The sequence below is a fragment of the Podarcis cretensis genome (genome assembly GCF_951804945.1).
Source record: "Podarcis cretensis genome assembly, chromosome: 13".
NCBI classification, from domain to species: domain Eukaryota; kingdom Metazoa; phylum Chordata; class Lepidosauria; order Squamata; family Lacertidae; genus Podarcis; species Podarcis cretensis.
Genome location: NC_137182.1, coordinates 20,872,667 through 20,894,669, shown reverse-complemented (window position 1 = coordinate 20,894,669; position 22,003 = coordinate 20,872,667). Strand labels below are relative to the sequence as shown.

Sequence of the window (22,003 nt, the reverse complement as noted above, 5' to 3'; positions counted from 1 at the left end):
TGAGAACAGAAACCATGCTCCGGTGGCATGGGGGCAGCTGGAGGCCTCATTAGCTAAAGTGGTGCTTTAGGTTAAGAACAGTTTCAGGTTAAGAACAGACCTCCAGAATGAATTAAGTTCTTAACCCAAGGTACCACTGTATTCTCGAAGTTTAAGAGAAGCATCAATATAAGCTGATCAGCTGCAATGTTTAAAGAGGGGGTGGCCTTTGCTTACATCATGGCAGAAGTTACCTGTTAGTCTCGGCACTGATAATTGTTGTGACAGGCACATTGTGAAGGGCTTGGTAACACTACCTGGTTTTTGAAGCTGGAAGACAACTATCCACTGAAATTTGCACTTCTTCGAATTTTGTGATGCTGTTCTCCAGCATGTACAAAAATGTGTATATTTGTGAAGATAACTGCCGAAATGCGTATATTATTCACGGCTACATACAAAAATGTGTATATTGGGGGAAATTTGCCCTAAAATTCTGGCAAATTTTCATGAAGGTTTTTTTTAAAAAAAAAAAAAGTATTGGCAGATTGCTGTTTAAATGCGTAAAAACCAAGTCTAAGACTGGGAAGATGAGAAACTAAGAAAACCTGAAATGGACCAATTTGTCCATCCCTAGGAGAGAAGATGCTGAGCGGCCAAAGATAGTAATTCTTACTCAGAAGAAATACTTCAGAGGTGGAGAATGAATTCTTCCAAGATTCCATGAGCTACAACTTTTTGCACACATTGAGTGCTCAGATGAAGGGCACTAGAAGTAGTGCTTTTTTTTCTATAAAAAAAATGTTTAGCGGTTCTCTCATTTTCCTATTCGTATTGAAATACTGCCCCTCAATGAGGCCAAGCTTAGATTCAGAAAATGTTTAGGGGTATACGTCCCCCTGTGTCCCCCCAGGGGGGGGAAAGCACTGACTAGAAGCATCAAAAGAAAGTGGTCTATGCAGAATTTAACTGTGCTGTACTGAAGTGGTCCAGGGCTGTTCCATAACAACAACAACAACAACAACAACAACAACAACAACAACAACAATTTATTATTTATACCCCGCCCATCTGGCTGGGCTTCCCCAGTCATTCTGGGCGGCTTCCAACCAAATATTAAAAAGCATCAGACATTAAAAACTTCCCTAAACAGGGCCGCCTTCAGTTGTCTTTTAAAAGTCAGATAGTTGTTTATTGCCTTGACATCTGGTGGGAGGGCGTTCCACAGGGCAGGTGCCACTACCAAGAAGGCCCTCTGCCTGGTTCCCTGTAACTTGGCTTCTCGCAGGGAGGGAACCGCCAGAAGGCCCTTGGCACCGGACCTTAGTATCCGAGCTGGATGATGGGGGTGGAGATGCTCCTTCAGGTATACAGGACCAAAGCCGTTTAGGGCTTTAAAGGTCAGCACCAAAACTTTGAATTGTGCTTGGAAACGTACTGGGAGCCAATGAAGATCTTTCAGAACCGGTGTTATATGGTCTCGGCGGCCACTCCCAGTCACCAGTCTAGCTGGCTAGCAAAGCCTGGATTGCCCCAGATCAGCCTGATTCAGTTCAAGGACTCAGCCAATGAAAAGCACTTTGTGGGTACTGGAACAGGGCTGGTGAGAGATGTGGTCTGGGGAGGAAGAGTCCTGAGGACTAGACCATCTGAATTTCCCCAGGCTTCCTCTAAAGTTTCTCTTTTTTAAAATCATTTTTATTTGATTTTACAAATATAAAATTATAACAATGCAAATACATACCCATTCATTACTCTGAATTACTCGTGATTACTCTGAATCTCGTGACTTCCCCCCACCCTCTCCACGGGTCCTATTGCCAACATTTACAACTGCATATTACTCTGTAATCTATATTTTCTATCAATCCATATTGTCCATAATATTTGTTACATTACAAGTGAGATCAAAATCCTGCTAATGTTTTTATCTGCTTGCAATGGTCTCCTAAATCAATTATAAATTTTCCCCATTCTTTTTTGAAGTTTTTGTCCTCTCGGTTCCTGAGCTTTCCACTCAGCTTCGCCATTTCTGTATAGTCCATCAGCCTAGTTTGCCATTCTTCTCTGGTAGGGACACTTCTTTTCCATCCCTGAGCTAATAGCATCTGTGCAGCTGTTGTCACGTACATAAAATGTCTTTTCTGCTCCTTTGGAACATCTGTTCCTAATAGAAAAGTTTCTGGTTTTTTAACAAAAGTTCTTTTAAACATTCTTTTCAGTTCATTATATATCATTTCCCAGAAAGCTTTTATTGCCTTACATAACCACCACATGTGATAAAAGGTACCTTCTTTTTTTTTACATTTCCAGTAGGTATTTGTACTTTTTCTATACATTTTTGCTAACTTACTAGGAGTCAAATACCACCAGTACATCATTTTCATATAATTTTCTTTCAGCGTACTACATGTTTTCCATGACCTTTCCTTTTATTAGATTTTACCATTTTATATTCAGTCAACATAATGACATCATATAATGGAAAAAAGCCAAAAAAGCCACAAATCACACACCCCTATCCCTCGTCCCCCCTACCCCAGGGACTTCCCCCCAACTTCTTCTGGTTTTTTGATGCATTTATTCCTTCTGCTATTGTTGTTCTACCTAACTTCATAATCTCTTTTGTAGGTATACTTCTAATCTTTCCAAAGTTGTGCCCATAGAATCCTGTCTGCTGTTGTGGCGTACATAAATGAGTTCTTCATTTATTTTGGTAATTCTTGTCCTGTAATGCCTAAAAGAAAAGCTGCTGGTTTTTTAACAAAAGTTATTTTAAACATTTTCTTCATTTCATTACAAATCATTTCCCAATACTTTTTGATTATTTTACAATTCCACCACATATGACAAAACGTTGCATGGTGGTTCCATAACCTTTCCCAGTCTACTATCTGAATAAAGTTTCAAGGTATTTGGTTGCAGCAACATCAGTCTTTGAATTCTCCTTCATGCGCTAGAATATACTTTGGCCTCAAGGGAACATCCCAGTCTCTGATAACTCCTACGTCTGTTCCCTACCAATTATCCTATGATCTGGGTACGGCGGTTAAAAATGGTTTCTTCTGTCCTTCTGTCCACATCCTCCATGTGAGGGAATACCATAACCTCTAAACAAAGCCTTCACACCTTCTTTCAGTTCCATGTGGCCATGAATGCAGGTCTTGCTATAAACCCCCTCAGCTTCATTATGTAAATTATGTCATCATTATGTTGCTCCACCCCTGCTTATCTCAATGCCAAGGAAATGTGATCCAAATGGAGGGGAAGGCAAATGCGAATAATTTGCGAGATGAAATCAGCAGCAACAGCAAATACCGATTGTGTTTGCGGGATTGATTTTGATTCTGGACAAGGGTTGAGTAAGCGTTTCTGTTTTCTTTTGAATTCTTCTTCTTCTTTTATTTTGACAAGGTAATAAGCATACATAAAGGTAAAGGGACCCCTGACCATTAGGTCCAGTCATGGCCGACTCTGGGGTTGCGGCGCTCATCTCGCTTTATTGGCCAAGGGAGCCGGTGTACAGCTTCCGGGTCATATGGCCAGCATGACTAAGCCGCTTCTGGTGAACCAGAGCAGCGCACGGAAATGCCGTTTACCTTCCCGCCAGAGCAGTACCTATTTATCTACTTGCACTTTGATATGCTAGGTTGGCAGGAGCAGGGCTCGAGCAACGGGAGCTCACCCCGTCGCGGGGATTCGAACCACCGACCTTCTGATCAGCAAGTCCTAGGCTCTGTGGTTTAACCCACAGCGCCACCCGCGTCCCTTCATTTTAACAGTACAAATTCTAAAAAAACACCTTCCATATCTCATCGAAATCATTTCTCCTGCATATTCCTCGTCTTACCTTAATGGCACATGTTAATTTATCATGAATAGCTATATCCCACATCTCTTTATACCATTCTTCCATTTTATATTCTGCATGCCCCATTCCACTTCCTAGCTGCCAATAAATTGGTGAGCAAGTCATTCATAGCCTGCAAACCTTCCAGAATTCTCCAGCATCCCTAAATTTAATAAATATTCGCACCCTAAAAGGATCCTGTAACCTTAAGAGGGAATTTCACCCAGGGTGATTTAACTCTGCATCACAGGCATTGTGATGGGAAATGTCACAGCTGATGACATTTCCCCTTACCAGCAGCTGTTACTCTTATGTCACCAAATGATGTTTTATGACTTTTTGGGTGTATTTGATTCTTGCTTGTTGTATTGTGCTCTGTCATTGTGAGGCAAACCTTCCCCGACCAATCAATAGATGCAAAAGAGCAAATAAAGTCAAGGTACTAAATAAACATCATGTATGTCTACAACATAGATAAGAAACGATGTAAAAACTTCACAAAGATTAAATCCCTGGCCTATGGCCAATAGGCTGTACAGTTACCGTAATAAACAAACCATCATGTGTGGCTTCGCGGCGGTGAAATGAAGATAATATGTATAATACGACATCACTGTATTCCGAAATATCTTGCTGTACTAACTGGATATATGTCTTTCAAACACTGTCTGGACCACAGCGATGAAATTCAAATACATGGTTGCCCCAACCCTTGCTATCCTGAGAACAAAGGCTGTTCAATGAAGATGTGTTTCAGAAAACACGCCAGGTGTGTTTTGACTCGTAAACACTTGTTCTTTGGGCATTATAGAAATACACGGCGTATTTATTTAGTAACTATCATCATGAATGGGTTTGAGTGGAGTATATATGTCTGAAAGAAATAAAATAAAATCTAATTATAGCAGGGGGAGGTTGCCTGAGGAGTATTGACCCCACATTAAAACACTCATCTGGAACCATCCTATTATTAAAACCTCACCGTACCTCTGTCTCTCCCTCATGGACAGGAGTGCCAACTTGAACAAAATATTGGGGGGCCCAGGTAAGCCATAGCTGTCAACTTTTCCCTTTTCTTGTGAGGAATCCTATTCAGAATAAGGGAATTTCCCTTTTAAAAAGGGAAACATTGACAGCTATGAGGTAAGCTCCGCCCTGCATAACTGGCTGCTTGATGCGGTTTTATACACACAATTTGAATGGCAATGCACATCAACTTTGGGGAGTGGCCTCCTCAAATATTTTATTGGGGGGCAAAGATCCCTCGGCCCCAAAGAGTTGGCTCCTATGCTCATGGATAAAATGGCAACCACCAGTCAGTCCCTGAGTCTACCTGCAGCTTCCCAGAGAATCCCAGGGACTGTGGTTTGCTAAGGATGCTCTGAAATGTAGCAGAGTCTGTAACCTGAAGCGGATGTAACCTGAAGCATATGTAACCCGAGGTACCACTGTACTTTGAAAGAAAATTATATGAAAATCTTGCACCGTGATATTTGACCCCAACTAAGCTGGCAAAAATGTATAGGACAAGTACAAATACCTCCTGGGAATGTAAAGAAAAAGAAGGCACTTTTTATCATATGTGGTGGACCTGTAAGGTGGTAAAAGCTTTCTGGGAGATGATATATAATGAAATGGGGGGGGGGATGTTTAAATTAACTTTTGTTTTTTTAAAAAACCAGAAGCTTTTTTATTAGGAATTATAGGTACTACATCCCAAAGGAGCAGAAAAGACTTTTTATATATGGAACAACAGCCGCCCGAATGCTGCTAGCCCAGAGATGGAAACAAGTCAAGGTCCCTATCAGAGAGGAATGGCAAACTAAGCTGATGGACTATGCCGATATGGCAAAACCGACTGGAAAACTCAGGATGCAAGAGGGTAACATTTTTACAAAAGAATGGGGGGAAACTATAAGTTATTTAAGAGACCACTGAAAGCAGATGGAAACTTTGGCAGGACTTTGATTTCACTTGTAGTGTAACAATTACCATGGACAATATGGATTGATATAAAACTTAGAGTTTGGAAAAATATACAGTTTTAAATGTTTAAAATGGGACTCCAAGGAGGGGATGGGGGGGGGGAGTCCTGAGATTCGGCGAAATCTCTGTTTATGGATATATATTTGGATTCTTATAACTCTGTACTGGGGGAAAATCAAATAAAAGATTTCAAAAAAGAAAGAAAGAAAAGGGTTTGAATAAAAACACTATGGGAGTGTGAGTGGGAAGCCCATCCGTGAAACAAATATGTTATGTAATTATTTGATTTGAAATTAATTGGGGAAATTTAATTAAAATAATATAATTTTTAAGAGAGAGAGCAAAAAAAGGAAAAACTCCAGGAGGCTTCTCCATTAAACTTGCTTTTTATTGTGGATGCAGAGAAAATTCATTGAAAATGCATACATTTACATACGTTCACCCATAACCACACATACACACGCGCACACAAATGGTGTATAAAATAAAAATCAACCCAGAGGAGACATAGTAGGCTCTTGCACTGGTGAGTCAACACAGACGTCACTACGAATACAACCTAGATCACCACCAATGGCAGCCCCACCCCCACCCCCACCTTGTCCCCAGACACAAAGATCTCTTGTGTCGCCCCCTGCTGGTTTATGGAAAGACGGAGGCATGGCTTTGTTGTAGTGTTGTCTGGCGAGGGGAAATGATTCCCCAAGCCTCACGAGTACGAGGTGGAGAAAATCGAAGTGGGGGAGAGGAGAGGGTCTCTTCAAAGAAAAGTTTCGGCTCTCATCACGGGTTGATTGTTTTTCTTTAAAATAAAATAAAATAACCGCAAAACGACACCACAGAATTGGAACGTCTAAAAAGTGGCAGCCGGCGGGCTATCGGCCAAGGTGTGCGAAGGTCGTCACCACCCATAGGAATCATCAAATCTGCAGGAAACAAAGGCAGAATCACACAATTGCAGGGGAAGGAGCGAGGGTCGCTGCTCCTGTCCCAAAAACAAGGCCACCCACCCTCCCAAATCCATCCAGAGCAAGGGCACACCACAGAGTCGGTGCTTTAAACCAGGGTTTCCCAAAACCTGGTGTTAGGGACTGGGAAGAGGGAGAATGGTGGAGACCACCTCCCCAGCCTGACCCTTCCAGAGAAGAAGAAGACAGTTCAGAAGAAGAAGAGGAGGAGTTTGGATTTGATATCCCGCTTTATCACTACCCAAAGGAGTCTCAAAGCGGCTAACATTCTCCTTTCCCTTCCTCCCCCACAACAAACACTCTGTGAGGTGAGTGGGGCTGAGAGACTTCAGAGAAGCATGACTGGCCCAAGGTCACCCAGCACCTGCATGTGGAGGAGCGGAGACGCGAACCCAGTTCCCCAGATTACGAGACTGCTGCTCTTAACCACTACACCACACTGGCTCTCAGAATTCAGAATTACAACTGGGGTTTGAGGGAGGTCACAGCTCAGAGGCAGATGAGGGAGATAGTTGGGAAGGGAAATAATGGGAGAGGAGGAGGAGGAGGAGGAGGAAGAAGAAGAAGAAGAAGAAGAAGAAGAAGAAGAAGAAGAAGAAGAAGGGTGACAGCTGATGGACACCGTGTCTTTAGAAAGCATTCCAGACACACACACACCCTCTCCCAGAACATGGCGGACCTTGAACGTAGGAGAGCAAAGAGCTCAACCAGAGCCAGGGCTTTTTCAGCCGTGGCCCCGGTCTGGTGGAACGTTCTGTCACAAGAGGCTAGGGCCCTGTGGGACTTGACATCTTCCCACAGGGCCTGCAAGACAGAGCTGTTCCACCAGGCCTTTGGCCAAGGCACAGTCTGACCCCTTTCTTCTGTAATCTTCATAGAACTCTAGCCCAATGGTTGCAATTAATTTGATTCTGAACTGATTTTAGAATGTATTTCAATTTTTCAACTTTTCAGCACCCATAGTGATGACTCATGAGAAGTGGGAGGGACAGAGGGAGTGGGGTTTGACTCTGAGCAACACCATAATTCTGAGAGGCCACATTCCCGAGCCTCTCTCTGTGAATACTGAATAAAAACAGATGGTAAGAACTTTTCCTTGTCTTGTCAGTTCCTGGCAACCTGCCGAGGGGGCTGGTTCCTCTGTTGCCTGACAATACCCCTTTTCCAGGGAGTAAGCTCCACAAAACTATGACTTACTTCTGATTCTGAATAGGCAAGTGTGGGGATATCACCAGAAAGCATTCCAGACCCACAACCTCCTAGAACCCGGCAGGCCTTAAAAGTAGGAGAGCAAAGGGCTTGGAGACCATGGCGGGGGGGGAGTGCTGTTGATGAATGGGGAAGTGGAAGAGAAGGGAGGTGAAGATTTACTTGAGAAAATGCCATTATTCCAAGAGCCTCTCTCTGTGACTACTGAATGAAAGGCAGGTGGTAAGGTCTTTTCCTTCTCTTATCCGTTCCTGGCAACCTGCCGTGTGGTTTGGTTCCTCTGCCACCTGACACTTAGGTCACCAGCTGTTTCTGAACTACAACTCCCATCATGCCTAGCTAGCATCAGCTAGGTCAGGGATGATGGGAACTGCAGTCCCCAAAGAAGCTAGAGACCCAAGTTTGGGAAAGCCTGGCTTAAATGATATTGCATTGTTAAATACAGTGGAACCTTGGGTTGCGAACATGATCGGTGCGGGAGGCACGTTCACAACCCGCAGAGACGCATCTGCACACGCGTGGGTCACGATTCGGTGCTTCTGTGCATGCGCAAAGCACAATTTAGCACGTCTGCGCATGTGCAAGCACCAAAACCCAGAAGTAACCTATTCTGGTACTTCCAAGTTCGGCATGAAGCGCAACCCAAAATCGCGTAACCTGGAGCGTCTGTAACCCGAGGTACCACTGTATATGTTTCATATAAACCTTTTTTCAGTGTCGCCCTTGGATGTGCTAGATCTGAAATAAGGGCCATAAAAGATAAACGGATGGAATAATTGCACTGGATCACGCACAGCTCTGAATCTGCAGTGCACAATTCCTGGGATTATTCCGCATTTGTCTTCAGAGGTATAACAGTCAGAATGCTGGAGCAGGACCTGGGTTCAAATCCCCACTCAGCCACAAAGCTCGCTGGGGTGGGCTTGGGCCAGTCACTGTCTCTCAGCCCAACCTACCTCGCAGGGTTGTTGTGAGGATGAAATCGAACCACATTCACCAGCTTTGAGGAGAAGGTGGCATATAAACATAATAGTAGCAGGGAGGTTCCTTTTGGATAAGTGCAGAATGCTGCTTTCCTAGTGATGAGTAATCTTTCGGGGGGGTTGTGGGGGGGGGGCGGAGGGGAAACATTGCACTGGGTCAAGATGCAGGTGGCTTCCAAGCAAGTCTGAGTCTTAAACTCACCTTTGTTTCTACAGATTAGACATCACAGTAATCACACAAAAAAGTATCTGAGCATTTAGAGCATGTTCTTTCCTTCCTATTTAGCAATCCTTAAAGGTTGTTGCGGTTAGAAAGAACAGGTAAAAATGAAAGGTAAAGGACCCCTGGACAGTTATGTCCAGTCAAAGGTGACTATGGGGTTGCGGCGATAGCTGTCAACCTTCCCTTTTTTTGCGGGAAATTCCCTTATTCCAGCGCCATTTCCCACTGCTTCCCACTGCTATCCCAGACTGTTAGATATCCCGTAGACTGTCCCCAGGACAGGTGAGTCTGCTGAACCCTTATTTTTGAGGCTGCTGATCCCTTTATTTTCAAATCTGAAAGTTGACAGCTATGGTTGCAGCGCTCATCTCACTTTCAGGCCGAGGGAGCCAGCGTTTGTCCACAGACAGCTTTCCAGGTCATGTGGTCAGCAGGTCTAAACTGCTTCTGGTGCAACAGAACACCGTGACGGAAACCAGAGCGCACGGAAATGCTGTTTACCTTCCCACCGCAGTGGTACCTATTTATCTACTTGCACTGGTGTGCTTTCAAACTGCTAGGTTGGCAGGAGCTGGGACAGAGCAACGGGAGCTCACTCCATTGTGGGGATTCGAAGTGCTGACCTTACAATCAGCAAGCCCAAGAGGCTCAGTGGTTTAGACCACAGCACCACCCTCTCCTCTAGAAAGAATAGAATTCAGGTCAGGTACAAGTGGCTTCCGGTACTCTAAAAATGGCTATGCTAGGAGGACTCACCGTGATCTCATGTTGTGGTCACTGTTGCTGCTGCTGCTGCTGCTGTCTCCAAAAATGAGTTCAGACATCAAGCTCTCTGGACTAGATCTCTTGCCATACCTTGTGTAGAGAGAGGGATGGAGAGGAAGGACTGAGTTAGTGCCATCTTAGAAGTTCCCTTGGAGAAATGTCCAGATTTTTACTCTTCCTCTCCCCGTCACCTAATTTCAGCAGCTACAAGGCAGGAGCCCCACACTGAACTTGCAACAGATGAAGCAAGGATAAGAAAGGAGTTCCTCTAAGCATGTACAGAATGAGCTACTGGGGCATCGCCACCCATGTCTACAACTTTGGGTCCAGTATACCTGAAGGAGCGTCTCCACCCCCATCGTTCAGCCCAGACACTGAGGTCCAGCTCTGAGGGCCTTCTGGTGGTTCCCTCCCTGAGAAAAGTGAGGTTGCAGGGAACCAGGCAGAGGGCCTTCTTGGTACTGGCACCCGCCCTGTGTAACACCCTCACATCAGATGTGAAGGAAATAACTACAGTGGTACCTCGGGATGCGATCCATTCCGGAGCCCTGTTCGCATCCCGAATGGAACGCAAGACGCGACGGCTCATCTGTGTGTGCGTGGGTCGCGTTTGGCTGCTTCTGCGCATGCGTGTGACGTCATTTTGAGCGTCTGCGCATGCGCGAGCGGCGAAACCCGGAAGTAATGTACTCTGTTACTTCCGGGTTGCCACGGAGCGCAACTCAAACGTGCTCAACCCGAAGCACATTCAACTCGCGGTATGACTGTATCTGACTTTTAGAAGACATCTGAAGGCAGCCCCGTTTAGGGAAGTTTTTAAAGTTTGGCATTTTAGTGTGCTTTTAATATTCTGTTAGGACCCACCCAGAGTGGCTGGGGAAACCCAGCCAGATGGGAAGGGTATAAATAAGAAATTATTTATTATTATTATTATTATTATCATCATCATCATCATCATCATCATCATCATCAATGAATTTCAGAGCAGAGGGTAGAAACTTCAAGTAGCCCTAAACAACCAATAATAATAATAATAATAATAATACCCCACCCATCTGCCTGGGCTTCCCCAGCCAATCTTGGCAGCTTCCAGCACACATAAATACATCACAAAATGTCAAACATTAAAAACTTCCCAATACAATGGTTTGGGCACGCAACTCAAATGCAAAACCTGCATTGCAAATCTTGCCTGTGTTTGAACATCCCCAAAGAAGGCTGGTCAGAGAAGAGCAACAGAGAAGATTGGCTACAAGAGCTGACCCTTAGGGTGTGACTCTCCTTGCAAAGGTGGGCATTTATCAGTGGAGTCTAAAAGGCTTGTGCTCCCCCCCCCACAGGAATATATGTGCTGCCGTTCTGTGGTTTGCAGAAGTCAGATCCATAGCTCCCCTGGGTTCAGAACTGGGTCAGGAGTTCAAGAAGGACATGGAGACAAAATGAATCAACCCAGAGGGGCGAGGGCTTGCTAATCGCCTCCTGGGTCGGATTTCCAATTAAGTTTCTAGGAGATGACAGTTAATGGGCTGTACCAGGCAGTTGGTGCTAATGGTGGAGGTGTTGAAATGGGCTTTTTTTTTTTTTTTTAAGCAGCTGGGCTGCTGATTTGATTGGCTGCCTTTAAAAGCTGCAGGGCTCAGCAATCTCTGCAAATGAAAAGCTACACTCTGTGGGTGCACAGACCATAGTTAACGTACTCGACAAAGTAGTGATTATTTGCATAGGCAAATAAGGTTTAAGAACTTGCTTCGTGGCAGTGGCGTAGCGTGGGGGGTGCAGGGGGGCCGGCCACACCGGGCACAACATCTGGGGGTTAGGGTTAGGGGACGCAAATCCACGAGTTAGGGGGCGCAAATCCATGGGTTAGGGGGCGCAAATTACTTGCCTTGCCCCGGGTGTTGACAACCCACGCTACGCCACTGCTTCGTGGGCCTTCTTAACTTACACACTCACTCAGCAGAAGATAAAAACTGTTTGCAGACCCTCCAAGTGTCCCTATTTTCCAGATTTACAGAAGCCATCCCAGTTTCTGATTTGATCCCAGAATGCCTTGCTTTTCCTTAGGACGTCCCTATTTTCATCAGAGAAATGTTGGAGGGTATGGAGTCATGTGACCCCCCTTGAGCCAAGGAGACAAGTAACTTTACAACCTTTAGAAGACATCGGAAGTCAGCCCTGTATAGGGAAGGGTTTTTTTAAATATTTAATGTTTTATTATGTTTTTATATACAGTGGTACCTCTGGATGCGAACGTGATCCGTTCCAGAGCCCCGTTTGCATCCTGAAGCGAATGCAACCCGCGTCTGCGCATGCACGGGTTGCGATTTGCCACTTCTGTGCATGCGTGTGACGTCATTTTGAGCATCTGTGCATGCGTGAGTGGCAAAACCTGGAAATAACACACTCCATTACTTCCGGGTTGCCGCGGAGTGCAACCCAAAAAGGCTTAACCTGAAGCGACTTCAACCCGAGGTATGACTGTATGTTGGAAACCACCCAGAGTGGCTGGGGCAAACCCAGTTGGATGGGAGGGGTAGTAGTAGTAGTAGTAGTAGTAGTAGTAGTAGTAGTAGTAGTATTAAATAGGACATCCCTATTTTCATTGGAGAAATGTTGGAGGGTATGCTGTTAGCGTGCTTTCACAACACAGAGAAAATGAAACCTGGCACAGGAACAGTCTAAGGTTGAAGAAAGGTATCATCTTTCGAAAGGGTTCACTGTGGCTTCCTTGCAGCTTCACAACTGATGACAGACAAGGATGCTAGTGAGCTGGATACAGTCTCAGACAGCAGCCTTGCCCTGACTCACTCCCTCTGCTGCCTTCACCTGGGGAATGTTAAGAATGTGTGCTCTACTTGGCAGGGAGCTAAAGCCTTTCCTCCATTGCTTTGGACCTCTACACCCAATGCCCATTCCCCACCAACATTCAGGCAAGCAGCAGTGTGTGTGTGTGTGTGTGATCATTTCCCTGGTACATAAGAAATCACTACTGCACACCCAAACCCACACAATCCTGCTCACCTCTGCCGTGTCACCAAGTTGATGTAATGCCGGAGAGCTGAGAAGTATTTGGCCATCTCTTCTGGGGAAGCATCTTCTCCGGGACTCTCTGGCTTGGGAGGGTAGGCATCCACTAAGGTCCCCAAGCAGAACAAGACGCACAGGGTCACGGCGATCACAAGAGGCCAGGGCTTCAGAGAGGCCACCATCTGGAAGGAAACAGACGAGAACGCACAAAGCCTGCTAAGCAGCCTGAACTAACCCAGTGCTGCCAGGTGAGCCCTGCCAAAGCATCCCATAGTCCCTTGTGGAAATGCCAGCTTTACATTAATACGTTGCCACCTTGTTGAGATCTGGCATGGCCATCAGCCTTTCCTAAACTGCCCAGAAAACAGAACACCGGCAGATGCTCAGTGTGGACGTAACTGCGTACAAACATGCCGCTGTCAAATGTTCATCCAGCAGAATGTCCGGTTCCCTGAAACAGCCTCTTTCCCTTTTGACCCCTGATCCCGAGGCTCAGCAAAGCAGCTCGGTCGCTCGAAGCACCTGCTATAAAATGTCAGGAAACAGCAAGCAGAAGAGGAACATGTGCCCAAAAAACACCTGCCATCCTGTTGTGTTCGGGAACCCCAAGCAGCCCTCGGCTTTTAGAAATTAAGTCATGCTTCGGCTTTATTCCCTAGTTCCCACAACTTTATTTCCTTCCCTTAAAAGAAGCCCAGAAGCAGATCGAAGGGACTTCTCCCCCCCCCACCAACCAAACCAACAATTACCTGTCCCAGGTACTCACTGTCAAAACGAGGTAGGAGCAGGTGCAAAGCTAGATGCAGACGGGTGCAAGTAGGGTTCAGCCAGCCCTTCTGCAAGTTTCAAGTTGCTTCTTCTTGCTGATGCCTCTGTTAGCAGCTCTCTCTCAGCCAGGGGTTTATATCCTGTATAGGTGGGTAAATTAAGGAGGGGGAGGCTCCTCCCCTCCCTCCTCGTTCAGTCATTCACTCACCCATCATGTGTTGATCGATGCGATTCTGAATCAGCCACCTTGATTGCTGAGCGAACAGGCGCTGCACTTGCTAAGGGAGGGGGAAGCTGAACGGGGAACAGGGTGAACCTCGACAGTGGGGGGGGCAGAATTTAGAGAGGCAGCAACTGTGGACCTGAGCCAAGCTCTTTGTACGATTAAATAACTGGGGCTTCTGATGGGGGGGACTAGGATAATGGGGCTTCACACAGTCCTAAGATCTCACACTGGAGGAGGAAGACGTATATACTCTTCAGGTTTGTGCTCATCCCCCAAAACTGGTAAGATGCAAAGTTTTAGGAGAGAGACAGACTTCACTCACACAGTGAAAGGAGAAGCCTGTTGGTCTCAGTGCCAGTGAATACTGTGACACGCACAAGTATATGAAAGAGCTGGGAGGCAAGGATCAGTTCAGATCAAGTATTCTGTTGCCTTGATAAGCAAAGTTTAACTTTCAGGACTGAGATTCTTCCAGTGATCTGTCTGATGAGAGGAGAGGGACGTTGCCCCGCTTGTAAACTTCACCGTGGTGACTAGCTGTCTACTGGGAGAAGAGAGGGTGCTGGAATCCATCAGCCACAGACTTGTCACATTTCTATCTGGCTAGGGTGGCCATGTCAAAATCAAAGGGATTGGTGGAAAATTTCAGTAGGATACTATGCGAATATTCTGAGGTTCTACAGTACAGTGGTACCTCAGGTTAAGTACTTAATTCGTTCCAGAGGTCCATTCTTAACCTGAAACTGTTCTTAACCTGAAGCACCACTTTAGCTAATGGGGCCTCCTGCTGCCGTTGCGCCGCTGGAACACAATTTCTGTTCTCATCCTGAAGCAAAGTTCTTAACCCGAGGTACTCTTTCTGGGTTAGCGGAGTCTGTAACCTGAAGCGTATGTAACCCGAGGTACCACTGTATATGCACTCAGTGTTTGGGTGTCCAAGAAAAATCTCACCTCGGACTAAGAAATTCTGCCAAGTTTACTTTTTGATTCTTTAAAACAACAACAACAAATTGATTGATTATTTATACATACATACATACATACATACATACATACATACATACATACAGTGGTACCTCGGGTTACATACACTTCAGGTTACATACGCTTCAGGTCCCCTTCTTGTGCCCTCCATCTTTCCCAACATCAGGGTCTTTTCCAGGGAGTCTTCTCTTCTCATGAGGTGGTCAAAGTATTGGAGCCTCAGCTTCAGGATCTGTCCTTCCAGTGAGCACTCAGGGCTGATTTCCTTAAGAATGGAGAGGTTGGCTCTTCTTGCAGTCCATGGGACTCTCAAGAGTCTCCTCCAGCACCATAATTCAAAAGCATTAATTCTTCAGTGATCAGCCTTCTTTATGGTCCAGCTCTCACTTCCATACATCACTACTGGGAAAACCATACTTGCTGTGGTTGTTGCATACTTAAAGAGTCTTTTATTTTGTTTGGGTATAATACCTAACAAAAAAGCCTCCAGTTTTTTTTTAACAAAAGTTATATTAAACATTCTTTTCAGCTCATTATATATAATTTTCCAGAAAGCTTTTACTTCCCAACTTGTCCACCACATATGATAAAAAGTACCCAGTCCCTGACACTTTATCATGTCCCTTTACTGTGTTTTTTATATTTGTTGACAACCTACGCTAATGATTTGCTGGAAGGTATACATTTAATAAATGAATCCATAAATTTATTTAGATCACCTAAACAAGTAAATAAGTGGCGCCATTATAACAAGACACTGCATTTCATTTCATTTCATTCAGTCTGTGGTTATTTTTTTGCTGCAAAAATTGGGCAGCTTCCTAGGTTGCAAACTTGCACTTGTCATTTAGAAGATTGCCCAGCTGGGGTTTCAATGTGTTAGTCCATTGCTGCAAAAATAAAAGTGTATTGTGGCACTTTATAGGTTAACAAGCATGACAGAAGCTTTCAAAGGCCGGCGCCCTTTGCATTTTCTAATTAGCAGAAACCTTATCTGACGAAGGAACGAAAAATTGTTTCCTGGGAATGGCAAAGGGGTATATTAACATAGATATTTCACAACATCTCATAAGCTGTTTTATGATAGTTTTCTAGGGACACAATATGTATTGCCAGCAGTTGTAACACTTTAAACCTATTTCTGCATTTGCAAATAATCTCCACAACCTTGAGTCAGACCAACCTATCTGTATCATGGAGAAAAATTGGAAATGCAAGTAACTGCTGGATCTCATTGAATATCAATAGACTGTGGTCATTTGCAACAGAGAACCTCTGACAATTGCAGGAACAAATTGTAAAAAACCACAGGAATGCAAACAAAAGGAACCAGCTGGGGAACTACCAAGGGAAGAAGGCTCATAGCCCAGGGAGCGGTGGTGGGAGCACAAATTGCTGCAGAAATGTGGACAACTGAATTTAACATTGGCAAAATGAGAAATGGAGAGAATCAAATTTGAGAGATCCTTCCACCCCTATTCCCTAGGCATAATGACAACATGCAATCTCCAATACAGTAGTACCTTGGTTCCCAAACTTAATCTGTTCCAAAACCAAAGCATTCCAAACCCAAGGCACACTTTCCCATAGAAAGTAATGCAAAGCGGATTAATCCAGTCCAGACTTTTCAAAGCAAGCCCAAAACAGCAATTTAACATGAATTTTACTGTCTAACGAGACCATTGATCCATAAAATGAAAGCAATGATCAATGTACTGTACAGTGGTACCTCGGGTTACAGGCGCTTCAGGTTACATACACTTCAGGTTACAGACTCCACTAACCCAGAAATAGTACCTCAGGTTAAGAACTTTGCTTCAGGATGAGAAAAGAAATCATGTTCCAACGGTGTGGCGGCAGTGGGAGGCCCCATTAGCTAAAGTGGTGCTTCAGGTTAAGAACAGTTTCAGGTTAAGAACGGACCTCTGGAACGAATTAAGTACTTAACCTGAGGTACCACTGTACTATAAAATAAACAAGACAGTATTGTAGATGATTAAAAAAATATTCTTATGTGCACTGATGATAGTCATTGTTTGGATGGGAGGCTTTTATCCATTTCTGCAGTCACACAATCAATCAATCAGTAGCTGAACTGGGTTCCACACAGTCACAAAACCAAGTCACAAAAACCAAGTCACAAGCCACAGCCACAAGTCAGTCCCATAAAACAAAGAACAAGTCACAGTCACAAAAACGAAGAAGCCACACAAACAAAAACGCAAAAAAAGCAAAAACAAAAGCTCCAAATATCACCTCTGTGTTGCATGAGTGCTTGGGAGCCAACAGACTCAACAGGAAGCCTCTGATTAGCAGCAGGGGACTCAATTTACAAACGGAAGACACTTGACGGGAAGCAGAACATGTTCCGCTTCCAAGGCAAAGTTCACAAACCAAACACCTACGTACTTCTGTGTTTGCAGCGTTCTATTCCCAAGTTGTTCATAAGCTAAGCTGTTCTAAAACCAAGGTACTACTGTACTTCTGAAAAGTTCCTCAATCACGTCCTCTCTAGCCCAACCAAACCTAATGAACTATCATTCGCTGTGTTGAGTTTCACTGGATGGGCAAGCATCTCATGCATCTCTTCCCCATATTTCCAAAACATTGTTGTGAGGTTTTTTTTGGGTAAGGGGGAGTTACAATGTATGATGCCTGAGTCCCTTCCAGTTGCTGGATCTTGCAAGGGTCAAAATCTAATGGAGGATCCCATTCATGAGTTAGCCAGGCAAGAGACGTAATTGCCAAACAAGCAGAAATTCCCTGTGGAACTCTGTTCCCTTTTGGATTTGGCAACCTTACGCTGCTGCGGCTCAGCATGTAACTAAGCCTATGTACAACAGATGCAGCTGAAACAACGGTATATAGCTTCCCTGTTTACGTCTGCCACCGCATCCCTGCCCTCCCTCTGTTGTTACTCCTGTGTTGACTTTTAGATTGTAAGATTCCCAGGGCAGAGACCTTATATTCCATACGCACCACACACACATATGACAAGATAGACACATACACATAGGTAGACAATAGGCAGATGAGAGATGACAGACAGACAAATAGATATAGACACACAAACTAGAAAGCTAGAAAGAGGATGGATGGGTGAATGGATAGATAGATGATAGCTAGATAGCTAGATAGATAGAGACATAAATGAATAGATAGATGGATAGACCAGGCATAGGCAAACCAGCCCCTCCAGATGTTTTGAGACTACAGTTTCCATCATCCCTGACCACTGGTCCTGTTAGCTAGGGCTGATGAGAGTTGTAGTCCCAAAACATCTGGAGGGCTGAGTTTGCCTATGCCTGGGATAGACTGATTGACTGATCAGTCTACTGGTTGGCTGATCTTTCTATCTAAGTGGGCAGCATGTGTGAAATCAGAGATGGCCTCCCTTGCAGATTTTGGTTCACGAGAGAATCAAGAGCATCTTGATTCATGAGATACTCATGAATCAAGAGAATCAAGAGCATCAGTTGAACATCTTTAAGCTGAGGGAAAGGGCGGCTGCTTTGGTCAATGTATGAACCAGTTGCCTGTCTATCAAATGATAGGGCCGGCTATGGCTGAAAGAATGTACGCAGAGGACAGCAAGCAGAAAAGAGGTTTTAGAACTGTCATGTGGGGGGTGGCTAGAAAGGCTCAGGTGAAAATAGACATTTCGACACAGGCCTACTTTCATTTCTTGGAGGTTTAGCCTGGCTCCAAAAAGCATGTCATCTGCTTTTCTTCATCACAGTTGTCTAAAGGAATGTTAAATTTCATTCATTAATATAGCACGCAGTAGCAGTTTCAGGTTTTTCCACTGCTGGGGATATTTTTGACTTCCAGTTCTTGTTACTTTTACACATAAATCCAGTGAGCCCCATTTCCAAACTAATCTAAGCTGCACAACAATTTGCATTAAAGTGCATATTTAAATACCCATTTTAAAATGTGTTGGTAAAAAAATTAATAAATGTGCTTGCAACCCCCAGGTTTTCAGACATCTATAAAAAGCTTCACACACGCACAACTTTGCCCTTGTGCACCTTCTCACGGTGAGGCACACAACTCCGTACGTCACCAGGCAGCCAACTGGCCTCCTCTCACTCCTCTTAATTAGAAGGATGGATGATTTGTTCATTAATCATTGCTTTGCTGTCCAATCTCCCATTAAATCTCTGATTGCATCAGAGAAATTTCTCCCCACCTAATCAATAGTCATCCAAATCCTCGCTTTATGGACTGATTAGTTACCCTTTTGTGGTTTCATTTCATTAACATTGCAGCTTTAGTGGTTAATATTTCAGGGCATCGGTGTTGCAGGCCACAGGGCCAAGTGCCATTATCATGCCACCCTGGATTATGCAATATGGTGGAGCTCTGTGCAATTTTTACCCAATAGAGATGTGGTGCTAAGAAGTCAATAACTTATTGCCTGTTGGTATTTTTACTTTAAAAGAATAAAAGGAGAATTCACTAGATGTCTAGATCCAGGTTTGGGGCAAGTACTCTTTGGTGAGAGCGCCCCAGCAGAGATTTAAAATCATAAAACATGCAGCAAAGTAAAGCGTGGAATTATAGGCTGTTAGACCTTTAAAATAACCCCTTTTAAGTTTCTTTCTGAAGTTTCCCTTTCTTCCCTTAGCACTGAAAGAGACCACATGTTCGGTGAGTTAAAAATGGTTACTTACAAACTCTTCAAAGGTCAGATTCATGTGCTTTTCCACACAGCAGCAAGGAAACACAGGCAGAAAAACTTAGGTTACAAAAATTGATAAAATGTTCCTAAATAATTGGTCTAGAACTGTAAAGTGGCTTGTAAGCCATGCACATGGTCTGAACCTGGATAAACCAGGTTTATTATTATCAATAATAAATTTATTTTAAATTTTTATTTGTACCCCGTCCTCCCTGGCTGGAGCTGGGCTCAGGGCGGCTAACATCATAAAACTAACACAGTATACAAAGAACATAAAAACATAAAACAGGCAATCAATTAATTAAAATACATCTTAAAATTAGTTCAGAGCAAATTAAAATCTGGACAGATGGCAGTCCACGGGTAAAATGGAGAGTGGTTAATATTCTCCAGGACCAACTGTTACCACTGGTCTTATAAAGGACCTGTGAGTGGGCTAGGAGGCCTCTTTAATGCTTGTTCTTATACAGAAAGAAAAGAATCAGTCTAAACCCCGACCAAAGGCCTGGTGGAACAGCTCCGTCTTGCAGGCCCTGCAGAAAGATGTCAAATCCCGCAGGGCCCTGGTCTCTTGTGAGAGAGTATTCCACCAGGCCGGGGCCATGGCTGAAAAGGCCCTGGCTCTGGTTGAGGCCAGTCTTATCTCCTTGGGGCCTGGGATCTTGAGGGTGTTATTATTTGCAGACCTTAAGGTCCTCCATGGGGCATACCAGAAGAGGCGGTCCCGTAGGTATTATTATTATCCGTAGTGCTCACTGGAAGGACAGATCCTGAAGCTGAGACTCCAATACTTTGGCCACCTCATGAGAAGAGAAGACTCCCTGGAAAAGACCCTGATGTTCGGGAAGATAGAGGGCACAAGGAGAAGGGGACGAAAGAGGACAAGATGGTTGGACAGTGTTCTCGAAGCTACCAGCATGAGTTTGACCAAACTGTGGGAGGCAGTGGAAGATAGGAGTGCCTGGGGTGATCTGGTCCATGGGGTCACGAAGAGTCGGACACGACTAAACGACTAAACAACAACAACAACAAAGTAGTAGTAGTAGTAGTAGTATTTAATTTTCAGTTATATACATTTCAATAGTTTTAGAGTCATTTTAACATTTCAAAACTTGACTTCCTTCTTTACATCTTTGGAAATCTTAGAGGGCACACCTCTCCACATGGTTCCAAGAAACACACACACAAAGTTTTGTTTTCTGCAGGCAACATCTCTTCAGTTCCTTCAGCCTGTCCTAATTCTTTTGTAAGAGCAGGCCTGGTTTCACTTTTGTAGTTATTCCTGGACCAGGATTCAAAGTAGCGCATGTGCGCAGAGGTTGCTCGAGGGAAGGATCGGCTGGAAGGTTATTGTGTGCACCCTGTCCTCCTTTCATTTCCCCTGCTGTCGTTTTAAGTGGACATCATGCAATATTGATCTCCTCCTTACAAAGTCCCCCAGGGGTCTTTTCAGAAGGCAGAGGTAGCCCAAGCCTCCATGATGGATGGAAAACCAGCCTTGTGGGCGAGACGCGCCATTCAGAGAGATGACAAGGCCCGTCTGACAAATCCTATCATGGATATCACTTACTGCTCAGAACAGCCCTGACAAATCCATTCTCTGAAGCCTGCGCCAAAATAAATAAAAGGATCGCTTAGTCGTAGTCATATAAACCACCGCGGAACTTGCCAGCTTGTCGTCTGATGGCTCCAGCTGAAGAAAGAAAATTGGATGCTGCTGTAATCTCAGACGTCAACAGTCCCTCAAAAACTGAAGTGACGGATTGGACAAGGTGGGTCTACAAGTGAATCAGGTCGGAGAAAACTTGTGGGAGGACAAGATGGTGCTGTCTTCCCATTCCACACACCGAAGCTGAATGATGTTTGGAAGCTGGATGACCCCAGTGATGGGACAGGGTCCTTCCCTGCATCTGAGCTAGCTTTCTTGGGAAGGGCCATAGCTTAGTTGTAGACCCATCTGAAACCCTGGAGGGATACTGTCAGTCAGTGTAAGCTATATTGAGCTAGATTGACCGCTGGTCTAAAAGTCCTTACACTTGTAAAATCAAATAAAAATTATTCCCCCCCCCCCAAAAAAAAGGAACATGTTTCATGAAAATTAGCCCTTTAGAATGGTTGAATGATTGAGTATACAGCCGTACCTTGGTTCTCAAATGGAATGCATTCCTGGAGTCCGTTCGACTCCCAGAACCGTTCAAAAACCAAGGTGCAGCTTCTGATTGGCTACAGGAGCATACTGTAGCCAATCAGAAGCCGCAGAAGCCACAACAGACGTTCGGCTTCTGAAAATCATTCGAAAACCGAAACACTCGCTTCCAGTTTTTGATCGTTCAGGAGCCGAAACGTACGAG

At 44.5% G+C, this 22,003-nt stretch overlaps 1 protein-coding gene across 1 annotated transcript; it reads right to left on the bottom strand.

The window, feature by feature from the left end:
* Positions 1-6,625: 6,625 nt before the first annotated feature.
* Positions 6,626-13,883, bottom strand: LOC307201047 (goannatyrotoxin-Vere1-like). Its single transcript, XM_079950184.1, has 4 exons — positions 13,757-13,883; positions 12,985-13,172; positions 9,955-10,053; positions 6,626-6,741 (listed from the first exon to the last, which is right to left on the bottom strand). Exons 2-4 carry the CDS (start codon positions 13,170-13,172, stop codon positions 6,717-6,719), a joined length of 312 nt encoding a protein of 103 aa, XP_079806310.1. The 5' UTR covers positions 13,757-13,883; the 3' UTR covers positions 6,626-6,716.
* Between the last annotated feature and the right edge of the window lie 8,120 nt (positions 13,884-22,003).

Coding starts and splice junctions, on each gene's coding strand:
- LOC307201047 (XM_079950184.1), bottom strand. CDS start 13,172: ATGGTGGCCTCTCTGAAGCCCTGGCCTCTTGTGATCGCCGTGACCCTG. Junction 10,054..12,984: donor AACTTGGTGACACGGCAGAG/GTGAGCAGGATT, acceptor TCTCTACACAAG/GTATGGCAAGAGATCTAGTC. Junction 6,742..9,954: donor GACCACAACATGAGATCACG/GTGAGTCCTCCT, acceptor TGTTTCCTGCAG/ATTTGATGATTCCTATGGGT.